Source organism: Acanthopagrus latus, chromosome 11 (genome assembly GCF_904848185.1).
Source record: "Acanthopagrus latus isolate v.2019 chromosome 11, fAcaLat1.1, whole genome shotgun sequence".
Classification (NCBI taxonomy): domain Eukaryota; kingdom Metazoa; phylum Chordata; class Actinopteri; order Spariformes; family Sparidae; genus Acanthopagrus; species Acanthopagrus latus.
Window position 1 is genome coordinate 5,598,816 of NC_051049.1, and position 16,426 is coordinate 5,615,241.

The 16,426-nt window shown below is 40.3% G+C and overlaps 1 protein-coding gene across 8 annotated transcripts in view; it reads left to right on the top strand.

Moving 5' to 3' along the window:
- The window catches only part of tp63 (tumor protein p63), a 33,026-nt gene that overhangs the window by 3,756 nt on the left and 12,844 nt on the right, over positions 1-16,426 (top strand). For 3 of the 8 annotated variants that reach the window (XM_037113996.1, XM_037113997.1, XM_037113998.1), the window contains exons 2-4: positions 1,506-1,640; positions 2,087-2,216; positions 14,080-14,337. In XM_037113996.1, coding sequence (XP_036969891.1) covers positions 1,506-1,640; positions 2,087-2,216; positions 14,080-14,337 — 523 coding nt within the window. Of the gene's footprint in view, position 1; positions 94-1,505; positions 1,641-2,086; positions 2,221-14,079; positions 14,338-16,426 lie in introns of those variants that run through there. The other 5 variants (XM_037114001.1, XM_037114000.1, XM_037113994.1 and 2 more) reach the window with 5 other exon arrangements.

Sequence of the window (16,426 nt, forward strand, 5' to 3'; positions counted from 1 at the left end):
AACCTTGATATATATGTTTACTGCTCGATTTTACTTGTACATTAGACGGTTAAATAAACTCCAGCAGGCACAACTGTGCAGGAGAAATGACAGGTCAGCGCAGAAATGATAGTTAGGCTAGCAGAAACGAGCTAGGCTAGTATACCATACAGTTGTCAAAGCTAGCACAATTAACCTAACGTTACGCTAACGTTTGCAATAGATGCTAACAAGAGTTGACTGTCATATATATAATATAACTTGAGCTCAATACGATTTCAGCCAATATATTGGCGATTTTTATTTTTATTTTACTGTTACTCTTCTGTAACGCAGCTAATTTTACGAGTATATTGAACTAGCGTTAACCTTACTGCTAGCGTGCTCGTTGCCATCATGAATTACATCTTAGTTAGCTACTTGTTGATCTCATATACTATCACGACGTAACTTTTAAGAACAACTTCTTTTTTTTTTTTACTGCGTTTCTTGTCAATATCAAGTTTTCGTCTTCTAATCCCCCTAATTGTTGTTCTGCTTTGATCGTGAACGTTTGGAAATCTTTTCACTGATCACAAATAATATATCATCGATGTGCTCGACATGTTTGACATACATACAAAGGATATAGAAATAAGTCCAGCTGACGCTGGAATATAACTTAAGTCCATAATTACCAGTAGTTGCACATCATTGCTCCTCCCAAGCAGTCAAAGTCTTCACATAGTGCTGATAATGCAAAAGCTTCTAAACTGTCAAACATATTTGGATTTAGCCTGAACTGAATGATCTGCAGGCCTAATCTACATCAGCCATCTCCTTTTTTATGTTTTATGTGCATTGCAAACTCCATTAATCTTGATTCTGACTGTAAGACTCCCTCATGTGTGTACCCCCTGCACAAGTGAAATTATTTGCTTCATTAGATATGCCTGTGTTTGTACGTCAGGTATTAATATCATTCATCACACTGTGTTGGGGAATTCCAAAACCTAAAATAGTGCCAGCTTCAGATTATGGCCCCCCATCTCCTCCACCCTCCACCCTCCCCCTACCCAAGCCCGTCCAGCTGTACACATACCAGAAGTTGCAGCAGTGCTATCATATAGACTGCGGGGGGAATTCCGCCCGTCTCAGACTGCAGCGTGCGCCACTTCAGCAGGAACAATGGCAGGCTGAGCTCTGTAGCAGGTGTAATGTTTCAGGGGGAGCAGGTCAAAGTGCCTCTGTCTGAATGGTGCATAATCACCATTATGTGTAGTACAAATATTCAGTATTATGCAGGCTGACTTCTTCACAATGGAAGTGCCCTTCCATGAATGGCTGCCAGCAGGACTCCTCCTCCTCCACTGGCTGGGTGGCCAAATCTCAACACTGCATGTCTGCATCTATGTTGAATATTTGCTGACATTGCAACTTCTAAAACTACCTATTAAAATAGTTTAGCAACAGTAAAATAAGGTTTGCTTATTTGGAATATGAGTAATAAAATGAACTTGATTGTGGTTGCTTCTGTCTCCCTGCAGACTCAGGGACCCTCCGTCTCGTTTGTCCTGGAGAGAGGGCTCATTCCTAAGCACCATGTCCCAGAACCAGTCAGCACAGACAACTGACTCCTTCAGCCAAGATGTATTCAGCCAACTGTTCGATATGCTGGACCAGTAAGTGAAAACTAAGGTTGCTTTCTAGTTAAAACAGAGAGCTGAGAGCTGTTGAACATGGTGCCGCTTGAACAACCTGATTAATAGCTCAAAAGATCCTACAGTGATAAGCCAAGAATAATTCCTAAAGAAACTGCCTCCTTTGCATCCTGTTTCTACCTTTGAGGCGTTACCTGTCTTACGTGCAGTCAATATGCAGTAATTAGGTATATCTTCATAAGCTTTTTATGACACTGAAAAACAAAATACACACATTAAAAAAGTTTGATTTGCCATGGGTTGTGATGACGTGCTAATGATGCAGTATCATGTTTACTCCTCTTGATTTGTTTATTAGAAGTCAGTGTGGACAAGAACCAGACAAGAACTAAATTACAACAATGTATAAATCTTCTTCAATTGCTGTTGTCACTATTTCTCATTATTTCTTGTCTCTTGTCTTTCAGATCTGCGATTCATTCAGTCCAGCCCATCGAGTTGAACTTCACAGACAGTCCAACTGATGGGTCAGCAGGAAACACCATTCAGATCAGTATGGACTGCATAACCATGCATGAGCCAGATGAGACGCTTTCTGTAAGTACGTAGGTTTTACTGTTTAAGAAAAACAGTTTTATATTTTATCAGAATTCACAAGCAGTTCCTGCTGTCAAACCCACCATGACCACAGAGAAACAAATATATAGATATATCTCAGAAAATATTATACTTTCACCGTATTACACATTATTAGTATTATTATTAATAATATCACTTTGTTAATAAAAATAACTCTTTAAAGGAATGAAAACAGAAGGGTTTGTTAGCTGAACTTATCATTTCAATAAATATTACATTCTGACAGACAACTTGATATAGATTTGAAATATATATTTTTAAAATCACTAATATGTGAGAGTTCAATACAATAGATAAGCAAATGAACACAGTATAATAAATGTAGCCCTAATGCTAATTCAGCCTGTAGACATTGCTGTTAACCTAAAACTATAATCTTTCATTGTGTTGTATCTATTTTGTATATTAAATTCTAAAGGTTTAAGCATTGACCTCTCTGGCATTGTCAATACTAATTTCCAGCTCATTTGTTGGCGATTCATTACTGTTCAAATGAACAGTTAAGATTGGGGCTGACAGATTCATTTGAATAGGATCAAAATCACAGGGCAGCTGCAGTGGTGCTCCATTATCAAAGTTATCCCATTGTTTCTATTTTTCATTTTACAACACGGAAAGGATTCAATGAAGCCACACAGTATGCTGCCGTTTCTTTCTGAATGATTCACCAAACACAATTAGGTCTCTGAACAACATTCAGTAGCTTGAATTGTACATCATTTTTATGTTGGGTATTTTGTGCTCTTACTTGTGGCTGTTGAATTTACGCTTTAAGATTACTTTCGTTCTGAGTTAATGGGACTTCCAATGGTAAATTGCAAAGGTTGTACAATACAGACTGTGCTTTCAATTTCTATATTAATGATGGAATTTCCCCGGGACAACTGTGAAAATGTGGTGCAGAGCAGGTCATAGCCCAGTGAATAAGATAGGTTTATCTGTCTTGAGATGTTGTCTGTAAGGTGATGATTTTATCTTATTTAGCCTGAATTGTGCTTGACCTGGGTGGCCCCCCTGAGACAGGTAGCTCTCAGAGTTTGTTGATGGTAGAATGTGCATTTAGGCAGTCACATACCTGATGCTGTGCTGTGGTAGTGAAAGTTGAGTCCCTCTTATTTTTGTTTTTTTGGATGAACAAAAATGTTGTGATAAGTCCTTCACCTCATAATGCAGTCATGTAAAGCACTGATAAAAACACTTTAGTATTAGTTATGTGTGTATGGATGCACTGTATGAACTCCCTTCTCTTTGACCTGCAGTAGTGAGAGATATATCTTTGCCAGTTCTGCTGCTGAAAGATGATGTGCATGTTCCCCTCCCAGTGTAGGAATGCTGTTGTCCAGCCAGGGTGGAAAAAAAATAGCAAATAAAAATTTTGTTGAAGGAGCTGAGTAATGTTACCCTGCGCATCCCCCAAGGGGGCCTGTGCTCTCTTGAACTGGTGATTAATGGCCCCACCCCCACCACCCACTTTCCTCTACAGCGAAGAGGGGCGTGGTGCAGTGATTGGCACGCCAGCAACTTGGGCAGCATCCGCATGGGGCTCAGAGCTCGCTGCCATGGCGGCTTGCCAATCACCAAGCCCCAATCGTTCTTACCACGTCAAGTGTCAGTTTTGAAGAGAGGAGGTGGTGGGCACCCCCCCTCCCATGTGTAGGTGTGACTCTTTCATGAGTCATTAGAATGCAGTTCAGTGTTTAGTGCCCTGGGGGACTATTTGTATTGTGTAGGGTTTATGTTTAATCTGAAATTCCTTTTTCTTCTGGATTTTTTTTTCTGTAGCTGCAGGGCAACAATTTAACGCAGCACCTGCCTCTCTCGCAAAGGTCCCAGCTCTCATCTATCAGTACGTGCCTTCTCTGTGTAAAGGTGGGGGGGGGGGGATGGCAACAAGGGGGAGGAGATGAGCAAGCAGAGGGTAGAATAACATGAAGGAATGTAGCAGAAATAGTGGCAGGAGAAATGCTATATCCTACCCCAAACAGCTGATTTTACACCCAGATAAAGCTCTCATCAGCTGTGCGTTGAGGACACAGTGTTGAGTAGAGGGACAGAGGTCTTTTTCACAAACACAGGGTGAAGTTTTAACAACTCTACAGTAAACGTAACTCCATCAACACACAGCGTCTCTGGGGTCTAATAACACTTTTGTGTTTGGATTCATACGTTTTTCACCACGCCCTCTGTGTCTTATGTGTGATTGCTGTCCAAGTAGCAGGGCTATAATGATTAGTCAATTTATTGATATCACAATTGAAAGAAAATCAGTCTATTTTGATAATCACTTAATAGTTTGTTATTTTTCAAACAAAAATGTCAGCTTCTTAAATATAACACGTTGGGCTCTGGGTAACTGGGCTGTCATTTTTCACAATTTATCTACATTTTATAAACTAAACAGTTAATCATAAACATAATCAGCAGATGAATCAATAATAAAAGCAGTCATTAGCACCTCATCAGTTTTCTCTACTCTATCCTTAGTTTATGATCTTAATCCTGTCATCTGTAAAGAATCACACTTGTGGTGCAATCGTTTCCGTTTTCACGTGGGCATAATATCTTTCTTCTTTGTCAATTTCACAACAGTCGTTCTGAATCATTACATCCGCCTTAACTTACATTTTTAAGTTAACAGTAAGTCCATTGTTCCTTTTAGTTGTCTGTATATGCAGGTATTTTGGGTAGCTACATCCCAAATAGGAACACAAGTTTTACTTTTTTTTTTTAGTTGAGCAACAAGAAGCACCACTTTAAGATCAACTTGGATTATTCATTACAAACTCTTATTACATTTAATCCAAAATAAGCTGGCACACTAAATACCCAACAATAATAAGCTCTGCTTTCTTCTTTTATTTTTTTATGCTCCACCCGTTTGCCTCCAGCACATGCAGAAGTATTTTTTTAAGGCATAGCACCAAGGAACAAATGCCTGCTGCGGTCAACTTAAATCACTGTTGGTGAGTCAGTATGAAACCTTGTCTGACTGTGGATGTGTTAATGCTACAGCGTTAACCCCTATTCCCCTTATCTCTTGTATTTTTGCATTTTATGACATTGTTCTCACAGCTTAGACCAGGCATTTTACAACAGTATTGTACCATACAATATTCAATTATAACGTGTAGGTCACATCCTTTGAGTGAGAGTCATTGCATGAATAAATCTGTCAGCAGTAACCCCATAAATGTCTCTTGTTATCTTTACAGATCTTTTTCAGTATCAGATTTTGATTCAATACTGTCCTACATGCATGAGTTAAACTAGACAGTTTTCAATTAGAAAAATTCTGTTGTAAAATAGTACCTTTTCTCAAAAAGGCCATTGTTGGATACATTTTTAGTATTTTGTTAGTGAGCAGGACTCATGGCATCATTTGAATGAATTGCAACAACCAGGTACACTTAAAGTTTGTGCAAGTTGGCCTACATTAAATAGGAGAGGTTGCATCACTACCAATGTGTTTACAGCGGTTGTAATACCAGAGAGCGTCTCTCTCGCTGCTGAGCATGTGTGAAGAGCGAGGCCAGATTGTCCCCTAGTTAATCGAATGATGGTGCCGTTCTCTCAAATGGAACATTAGGCCAATAAGATGCTAAATGGGTCGGCTATATTGCCATAAAGATGTCACTGACTGCCAACTTAGTAGTATAAAGGCAAAGCCAATGAGCCCCTGCAGTCATTTCAACTTGGACATGAATATCTTTTTGACTTTTTTGTCATTTAAATTAAGATAGAAAAATCCAGAGGATTAATGTAAAGCACTTGTCTTGATACTAAAATTAAGGCTGTTAAATCACTGAGCTCCTCTTGTCCATCTTTTCCATTTAAAATGCTTTTGGCAGCTCTTGGGAATCAATGTGTCCAGCAGGTAAATCAGTTGAACTAAAAGCAGCTTCAGGTTATCTGTTTCTAACAGGAGCATTTCAGGAGTTGGTGGCAGTTCGTTGTAAGAGTTTTAGGAATTGCCACCCAAGTGATGCTCACTCTCTTTAGCGTCTGTCAGTGGGGATGGGAGCTTACTGAGGTTTCAGGTCAGGTGTCTGTGCCTTCACAGCCACTGCAGCCTGACACTTGATACTAAACTAATCTAACTGACTTAAGGAATAGGCCCCTTTTAAAAGGAAAAACTTCAGGAAAGCCTCTTTTTTCTGAGCCCCTGGATGTGCAGATCGTTAGCTGGTTCTATTCTTAGTTTCGCACCGCTGTAGCATCAGAGGTGTGCTGTTAACAGACCTGTCACGATAACTGCATAGGTTTTTCAGTGCAGCCTTGCAAAGAGCATTTCACTTTTTTATTCTTAATATTCAGAGATTTGAATTGGAACATGAAAAGAAATGCTAAAATATTCCAAATGAACATAAGTAGATAATACATAAAACCACACAACCAAAATTAAACATAAACACAATTCATTGATCTCTCGGGGTCTTTTAAAAATAGATCATAGCTCTAAAAGGAGTCTGTGACATTGTTGTTTGTAACACATGAAAGAAATGTATTAACTTGTGCTGCTTAGAGCAGACAAAGAACAAGGAGACAGGAGGCATCTTGAAAAGCTTAGAGTGAGAAACCACAGGTGTAGCCTGTGGAAGGTTTGTTTTACCGCCCGATCGATTTTTTTATTGATTGGTTATCTGAACATACGGAAGAATCGACATTCAGATTATCGCTGTAATAGAGATGATTAAAACTAACTGTGGCACAAGAATGAAGGCATCAACAGCTGCTGTTGTTATTCATAAAACCAAAATATGGCCTTGTAATTTTAGCGTTTCTTCATAAGCCATAATTCTTGTGTCCTCTCCTCTTTGTCCTTTTCATAAGATCTCAGCTCCTTTAGGAAAACATTATATGAGCTATCTGAGTGCAGTACATAAATTCACTTAAGAATGAAGGATCATTTAATTGTAAAATATTTTTGATTGTTTTCATTATTGGTTTCTTATTCTCTTCTATGTTTAACCATGTAAGAAAAGCATGTTTGGTAAATTTAAGGTATCAGTTGATTTACAAGCTGACTGCAGTTAATTGCAGCCTGACTCTCTGTAGCATTATTCAAGCAATAAAAAAAGTCATTATGTCCTGCTTTAATACAGCTACTATTCTTCATTTTACTACAGTCTCACCCTCACACTGAGTACTCTAACTTCTTTTCAGATGCCAATGTTATTTTAGCATAATTAGAAGTTTGTTTAGCTAAACTAATTATCACGCTCAGAAGGTTTGGCCCGGTCTGCACTGACGCCTTGGTCCCTCGGGAGGCCATTGAATTGGGCTCTTTTAAGTGTTGATTTGCCTTTGTGACAGGCTGACCTGTGGGCCTGAGCAGGGTGTGGCTGCTGATTGGAGACACTGACTGCAGGTCAGAGTTTTCAGACATTCTGACCACAGGGCATGAGTTTTAACCCCCAGGCTGTGTAGTAATAGAAGTGATTTACACCCTACAGAGCAGACTCCTCCCTTGTCATCGACTGGTGCAGCTCTATCCACTCATGTTTACATGTGCAGTATTATTCCAGTCTGCCCTTTTTTGTAGTAGATGATTAAAATTCTGTTCTAGTTGGACTTTCAAGGGATTCATTCACAAACCTCAAAGATTCCATTTTTGCATGTTCAGCAAATGTGGGGTCTATTAGACTTAAGAGCACGTGTCTGCTATAACTACAACAGTGTCAAATAAATGTGTTACTGCTTTCTACTGTGAAACATTAACTGGGCTCAAATGCAGCATTTTCAATTCCCCAGTTGAAATGCAGGAAGAAAAATGTTTGAGGCCAAAAAGTTTTATCATTATCATAAGTTCTCGAGAGCCAGCCGGTCAGTAGTACCATTACAGTGCCTGAGCCACAATGTATGTATCCAAAACAGATCTACATCAGTCATCTCTGATAGATACAAGCAATCTACAGGAGTCACATTGTTATAAGCACTATGGCTTAAGGGATACAGAGCGGAGTAATTCTTATGCTAAATAGCGACTGTATACTCTCCCAACTCCAGACTCACCTTCTCACCCTGGGGTTTACAGGCTTAATGGATTTTTCTCTGTATGTTTGTATTTGTTAACTTTTCTTATTAACATCCACATTCATAGAATTTGTCCATTTTGTTTTTTTTTAACACCATCTTCCCCATGTGGATACCGTTAAAGGAGCATTAAATGTCTTTTGAATGGCTCATTTTAGATAACCTCTGCATGGGTAGAAATAATATATGGGAAATGCTTTTAAGATCAAAATGTTGAAAAGGTGAAAATTATTTGAAGTTTGTAATTTTTATCTGGATTGTCATATGTTGCGCTTTTAGTGACAGTTAGGAAAATTCCAATGTAAAATGCACATATATGGTGAAGGCATTTATCATCATAGTTGAAGTTGTTTTAATCAACGCTACCGAAACAAAATAGTAAATCGTGATTTAACAAATGGCTTTAAGGAGGCCTGCAGAGCCTCAAAGGAAGGATAAGAAGACGTTGCTTCTTCTGGGTGTGGTGTTGCACAGGTAGCTTCTTAGACCCCTCCCCTCCCTTCGCCTGGTATATATGACCTCCCAATAGATTCCTATAGAAGCTTAGCTCGTCCACTTTGCATCTGTAGTTCACATCACTCCTTCAGAGTGAGGAAAAGAGATTTGTGGAATCCTGGAGCCGGTGGAGCAAACAGCAGCAGCTCTGCTCAATCTCAGCGCCAACATGTTGTACCTGGAAACGGGGACCACCACATCGTACAGCGAGGTAAGACCAGTGGAGGAACTGGTGATGGTGCATCAGCCATTGCACACATTCCTTTAGATGGATCCTCAAATCTCCGTCGGACTTATTCAGTATTACCTATAAGTAAAAGGCCTCGTTCTATGGGAAATCAGTTTTATGTCAGTATAGTCAATGATCCAAAAATCTTGGATTCATGTATAAGATTTGTTTACTTTTACTAACTTTTGGTGTAACTCGGGTATTTAACACTAATTAGGTAAAAGAAAACATAAATAGCCTGTTTTGATCAGTTAACAATGACCAGAGATGGACTTAACGCACGGAAGATGACTTAGCGTATGACGGTATGTGTGTGTTTGCGCGCACATCTGTGTGCATGTGCTATAGAGCGAGGGAATGTAAACACCTGGAGAATCCTTCTGAATACTGTATGTCTCCGTGTAAAATGGCTGCTGAGTATGGATTTAGTCAGTTGATGTGATTTACTTTGAGTCTGATTGTTGTCGTTGGTGAATGACTTCCAAAAGGCTTTGGAGGGTTGTGATTTTCTGCTGTGAAAATGTTCTGTTCCTTTCATAGTTATGCTCAGGAACAAACCAAAAGAATGAAAACCAAATATAAAAACAGCATCTTGTTGTTTATTTTGGTGTTTAGAAATGATTGAGGTTTATTTTTGTGCTTTATTTAATTAGAAATTTGAGATAAAGGCTCGGCAGTTTTCATTTGCTTTTTGTCAAGTCGTTTTTCCAAGATGTCTGACATTTACATAAAACGTTCTTCTGTCCTTTGACGGACAAAAAAAACAAAAAAAATCTGAATGCATCACTCGGTTTTAAACTTCTTAGTTTAAAAAATCCCCTCTTTCACTTTGAAATTGCAAGCATCATGAATCATGATTAATGCATCTGTGTTTGCAGAGCTTGATGATAAACACTAAAATGATGTGTTGAAGCAAATTAAATGTGAAAAGTAGTACTCAAGCTACTTTAGACTTTTTAAATGAGGCAACAATGAATTCTGAGGGCAAACTTATGCTGTGGCATCAGTTCAGTGGAACCATTATGGTCCAGTAGGAAGCAGAAAAACTGTCCCTGCCAGACTTACAGTATTTGAGAACAGAACTGTTATTTAAAAAACAAAAGCTAAACTGTTGTTTATCAGTAAGTCCAATCTGTGAGACCTTCTGGCTTTAGTCTTAGAATTGTCGTCAGCTTTTCTTTAAGCTCCCCCTTTTCTTTGTCGTTGGCTGTTTTAGTGAGCTATTGTGTTGTGCTTCTCTGCATTTACCAACCAAATCCTGCATCCAAATGGTGAGCAAGTGAGCGGTGATAGATTGTCAGATTGCAGGTTGCAGATAGCAGGTGTGTCAGGTCACTGTCTTTTAAGTTGTTGAGCAGGGGGTCTTTAAGTGGTGTCCGGCTCAATCCCCCCAGTGTGTGAGGTATCAGGTTCCCCCGTCCCCAGTCTCCTGGGAGCCGCTGCAGCCATTAGAATGCGGCGGGCCAGGCGCTGCTGTTTAGTCCAGGATCGTAATTGCTTTAATGGTGTGTTGATGTAGATAAAATCACCTGCTCTGCCCACCCCAGCAGGTATAAGGTGTAGATAGACCCCCACCCAGCCCCACCTCAACCCCCAACCCTGTTGAGCATTTAATGCCTCCCTCCCCTGTGGTCACTCATCACAGTCCCCCAGACACTCTGATATGCTGGCCCAAGGTACATGGAGCAGGTCACCAGAGACCCTGGAATGGGAGCTATTCCCCCCTCAGGCTGGGTCTGCTCTGGTTCCTGTCATCTATTGGTCATCCAAGCTCTGGGTTTATCACTGCTTACACTTTGTGACCACCTAACAGGCGCAGCAGCAGGAGAATTTGTGTTTGTTAAGCTATCACTTATGAGATGTGTTTGTTGCAGTCTTTGAACGTAATGCATTTTCACAGTTAATGCAACAGTGTGAGGACCGTTTGTCAGTGGATTAATGTTCGTCTTGCACAATTTTCACAGAAATTACAGAATGTTTGGTGTCATTTGTTACGACCCGGCCCAGAAGGCTGCAACAATGACACTGTTTCTAATGACAAACAAAGAAATGTATAAAGAAACTAGTAAAAACCCTTGAAGTGACAGAGACCTCGCAGACATTCATGGTTTGACAGGAGAGCAGATGATCTTCTCACTGCATGCTCTAAAGATTATAGCAGTTATAACAATAACCTACTGATTTTCTGAGAGTGACGTCTTCACATTGCTTTGTTGGTCCAACCAATGGCCCGAAACACAAAGACTCTTCATTTACTATCATCCTAAGATATCCTCGCATTTAAGTAGCGGGAACTGGACACTTTCTGACATTGTTCTCTGTAAAATGACTGAAATCATAAAGACATAATCCAGATAGTTGGTGATTAATTTTCTTTGAATCAGCTAAGAAATGAATCAACTAATTGTTGCATCTCTATAGATAATATATGAATATAATCATATTTGTTGAACGTATTAAAGAGACATGTTCAGAATAAGATATACATTTGTCTGTTGGCAGAGTGATAACTACAGCACAAGCAGTAAATTCAGTGTGTCAGTATGCCATTCCATACCAGCATTGGCTATAACATGTGAATTGGTGCTGCCGTGTGTATTTCAAAAGTATTTGATATGCGTTCTGGATATTTCGGATTCTAACATTGTAGTCAACACCCCATTACTCTAAAGGTCAGCAGTCTCTTTTTCCTGTTGGCCTGAACTGCTTACCCCAGTATTTATCAGAGACAAAGAAATGAGCTGAAGGCCTCAAACAGCTTTCACAAACTTTATTAGAGGCTGTTGAGGATGTCAAAGCCATTGATTTACCGTGTTCCTGCTTAGCAGCCTGACATCCCAAAGGCCTAAATACAGCATGGGCTATAAACAGAAGGAATTTTTAAGAGCAGCTAAAGTGGTTATTAAATGGTTGCTGTATTATAGTGGAATAAGATCTGATGAAAGGAAACGAAGAGAGGGCTTGAAACGCCCTCGCACAACCTTTTTTAAAAGATATCCCACTTCCAGTCAATTAAACATTAAAACATGATGAGTTCAGGTGTGACTCTACTGCTGGGCCTTACTATCTGGTCAATTATGGCCTTATCCTCATCTTTGATCCTCATATTCGTTTAGGGCATGAGAAGCTTTATCCAGGGGCCTGTAGTTAATGTGAAGTATTCTATGTCAGGCATTCAGCTTTATGTCGCTGCTTTTATCTGTGATTGGTCTCTGGCCAGCATCAAGCTTTTCTTTACCATAATAATTTGACATTGATAATTGGTGCCTGTCACATCCACCTTTACAGATGCCAGCATCAGATACTGCGGAGGCTGTGTCATCTCTGAATGGCTGAGCGCCTCGCTGCCACTCCAGAGAATTGCACTACAGTTCAAACGAAATCCCTCTGATATCACGATCGCTGACTCACATACGGGAAAACACTGTCCAAACAGGAAACTGTGTCACCCTGTCAGTTCCCATGCAATTTTCTTGTTTCTTTTGATGTACAATGAACTAGGTGTATACAAATAATTACTGGCTTTTGTTATTTTTACTCACACGAGTTTGAACCATTTGTTGTCTGGATTGGGCCGCTCTTGAGCCAACTGAGTTTTAACCTTTATAATACATGTTTGTAATTAGCCTATTGTGAGGGAGCATGTGTTTGGGGAGGCCTGGAGGGTCTCCACAAGATTGGTGTTACCTTTCCTTCTGTGTGTGTGTGTGTTCCATTCACCAACACTTGCCTCCTAACACCTGTATGGCCAACATAATTGTTCTCCCGACAGGCTCTTATAAGCCTTGGTGTCATTGTTTCCAGAGGGTTAAGCAGCCTTGTGCCGCACACACAATGACCCTGATCCAAAGTGCAAGCTACCCTGTGGCGCTGTTGCACAAGTATGCTGAGGTTGACTCAAATGACCTCTCTCAGGTGTGTCTGTCTGTCTGTCTGTCTGTCTGTGTGAGTCTGTTTGTGCCTCTGTTTGTGTGTTTGTGGATCTGTAAGTAATAAAGCCGCTACATTGCTTCATAAGTCACTGCTGTGATTAATAGTAATGTAGTCTACCTACTAGTCTGTGTTTTGTTGGTCATCTGGCACACCACTAACACCTGGCAGTACAGTGGGTGTGAGCTGGACAGCTGTGGTCAGCCGTGCTTGAAATAAACAAGAGGCCCTGGGGAGATTAATGGCTGTCTGAAGAGCAGAGCCATGGCACCTCGTCCAGGAATGTGCCGTTTATAAATGGAAAGGAATGGGGTGAATGGCAAGCGGTGCAAGCAGGAAGGGGCTGGCTCTGACCCAGGTGTATTCTCCATCCTGTTTAAAAGCTGATATTTTAATTCTATCCCCCCTGTCTGAATAGTTGTGGCTGGTGAAAAGGGAATGAAAAGGTGCGCTAGTACAGTTGGGAGCACAACACTGATCCAAAAGGTCGGTGGGTAATTATGTGATTACTTTATAAATTGACATTTTGAATTTCAGCCATACAGTCCAAAGTTCTCAAGAGTGTCAACAGGTTGGTTCAGGAAAGAGCTAGACCATAAACACAACACAAGGGAGGATGGTTTATGTTACTGTGCTATACCGTGGATGTTTTCTTTTTTTTTTCCACTTCCTGTTGCATGCTTTCTTCAAGCGTTGTTAGTCTTCTCCACCTTCAGTCCTCAGCTGACCAGCAATAATCTGTCACTAGTTTAGTTTGTTCCTTAGGTATATTCATTTTATAAACACACTTTTAAGACTCACTGCAGTGATTTTTAAATAAAACTCTTTCTCTTTATGTACCTGAAACACTTGGTTTTATGTAGTAATTTGCTAGCTGTGTCTTGTTGGAGTTTAAAACTATGACATTGGTTACTGAAAAGCCAATTCTTTATTATGTTTACAATCTAATCTAACAGGTGACAACAACCCTTGTTGTTGTTCTTTAATATCAAAGTTTCACATAGCACTTTTTCTATTATCATGGTTGAGATCTTAACATCCTCTCTGCCTGATTGATGCATGTTGTAATTCTGCTATATTAACTGAGGACTTTCCTCTGTCCTCCCTCCTCTCTCCCCTCCATTTTGTCTCCAGTCGCAGTATACAAACCTGGGGCTCCTGAACAGCATGGACCAGAACATTCAGAATGGTGGCTCCACCTCCACCAGCCCCTACAACAACGACCATGCACAGAACAACGTGACAGCTCCCTCACCCTATGCCCAGCCCAGCTCCACCTTTGATGCCCTTTCTCCCTCACCGGCCATCCCATCCAACACAGATTATGCAGGGCCTCACACCTTTGATGTGTCTTTCCAGCAGTCAAGCACAGCGAAGTCTGCCACCTGGACGGTAAGACACTTTCTCATCAGAGTAGTTTTGTGTGATTCTAGCTCATGGTCAGGCAGTATTTACAGAAAGAATCTTGCATTATATCACATATAGCGAGTCAAAGACCCGTCTCTGCAACTGGCTTTGTAACAGAAGCATCTTTAAAAAATTATCAATGCATTGGATGATAATGAGTGATCATCTTTTAAAGAATTCAACATTTTGGGATATACATTTATTTGCTTTTTTAGATCATTAACCATTTCCAAAGCTTAGAAACTGGGGCTAACAGGACTGACTCAGTGCGAAGGGAAAATCAAATGTGTAAAAATGGTTTCACTATTTCGTGTCGAGGAACATTTGTCGGGCAAGCTGCAAAGAGAAAAATGTGAAATGTCATGTTTAAACTTAATTTGTTTTTTGTAGCCCCACATATAATGCACACAGGAGAGTTGTATCTTCTCACCTGACTCTTAACAACATGGCAAATATCTGTATAAGCTTGAAATGTTGAATTATTTTGTGAACAAAGATTAAAAATTATCATCAATCATCTCGTGCCACACCTTCATACTCCTATAGGACAATATCAGCAGAGAGAGACAGGTAAGTTGTGAGTATTACAGTTTAATATGTGTCATATTATTGACATTAATATGGACCCACAGAGACACATTTCTTCACCAGCTGTCGTCATTGCAGGTCACTTTATGAGGCAGTGATCTGTCAGAGTAGTTCTTCCAACCACGAGCTCCTTATCCGTCGATCAGTGCTCCAGGCAGATTTAGGTGCACTTTATTTCAAAGTCCTGCGTTGCACAACCACATCTGGCAAGGAAGAATTTTGCTTGAGATGTATAGCTTCAAATCCTGACTAATCCCCAGGCATTTCCCACTGAGCCTGAGACACTGATGAAGAAAAAAAAGCTGAAGGACCTGATCTCACTACAGAGGCTGTCACTATAACAGACATTCACATGAACCAAAGTCTTACTCATCTTCAGATGTAATCCCATAATGTATGAATAATGCGTGTTGTTGTTGGAATCCACACATTTATATTCACTTAGCTCCTCGTGATTAGTCTGCTTTACTCCCAACTTAAAGTTCATCGGGGCTGTGTTGATGACAGAGGTAAACAAGCTCAACAGTTGGTCCAGGTGTGGTGATGTCCCGTGCAGCTAGATGTCACCATGTGATGCTCTGTAAACCTACACAACCAGCTTCTCCTGCTCTGTCATTATGCATGACAGGACTGAGGGACAGCTGTTGCATCAGAGCCCCACCTGCTCAGTTGTTTATGCATCTGAGCTGCACTGCTGTGTGTCGACACTACAGACACACCAGTTCAGTGTATTAATGCACCCTGGCGGACATCATTGGTGACAGAGGTGTCACTTTTTAGACACTGTTTTGTCCTTGTATGTCATTTTCTGGAGTGGCTGATAATCAAGATATCACAGTGAGGCAGTTTCCCTTTGGGCTCTGAATTACATAATAATAACGAGATATATAGAGAGATATTTCAAATGGAAAGGATCATTTAAAAGGGTTTATTTTTGTTATTATAAGATTGCAAAAAAAAACCCCAAAATTTAAACAGTTGTCCAGAGGAACTGTTGCAAAACCTGCCGAGCTTAATGCATTGAATTTAACAGACTGTGCTTTCCAAGCAAACAGGCCAGGCGCTCTCACCTTATTCCTGAGGCCATGCCGAGTGTGGGACTGTGACATTTACCCAATTCCCACACTGCCTCTGTCATCCCTCTCATTTTCACAGTCCAAAAACAAAAGTGTTTGTCTGCTGTGCAACTGTGAGGAGGTTAACAGTGTGGTTTGTGAGCGGCACGCCCCGCAGCCTGAGCCACACTGGCTTAGGACACATCCCCAACATAGACACATGCAGTGCAACAGACTGTGTATCCCACAGTCATAACACATGATGCAAGACTGGTCTGATTGGTCTGGCATAACGTGGAAAACTAAGGGATTGTTACTGTAATTGGTGAAGTGTATATCTTCCCCTGACGCCCAAAGTTCATATTAACTAAAGTGATAATTACTTTAAAATTAACAAAAGGGAAATGCTTTCATTGTGATTAAACATTCAG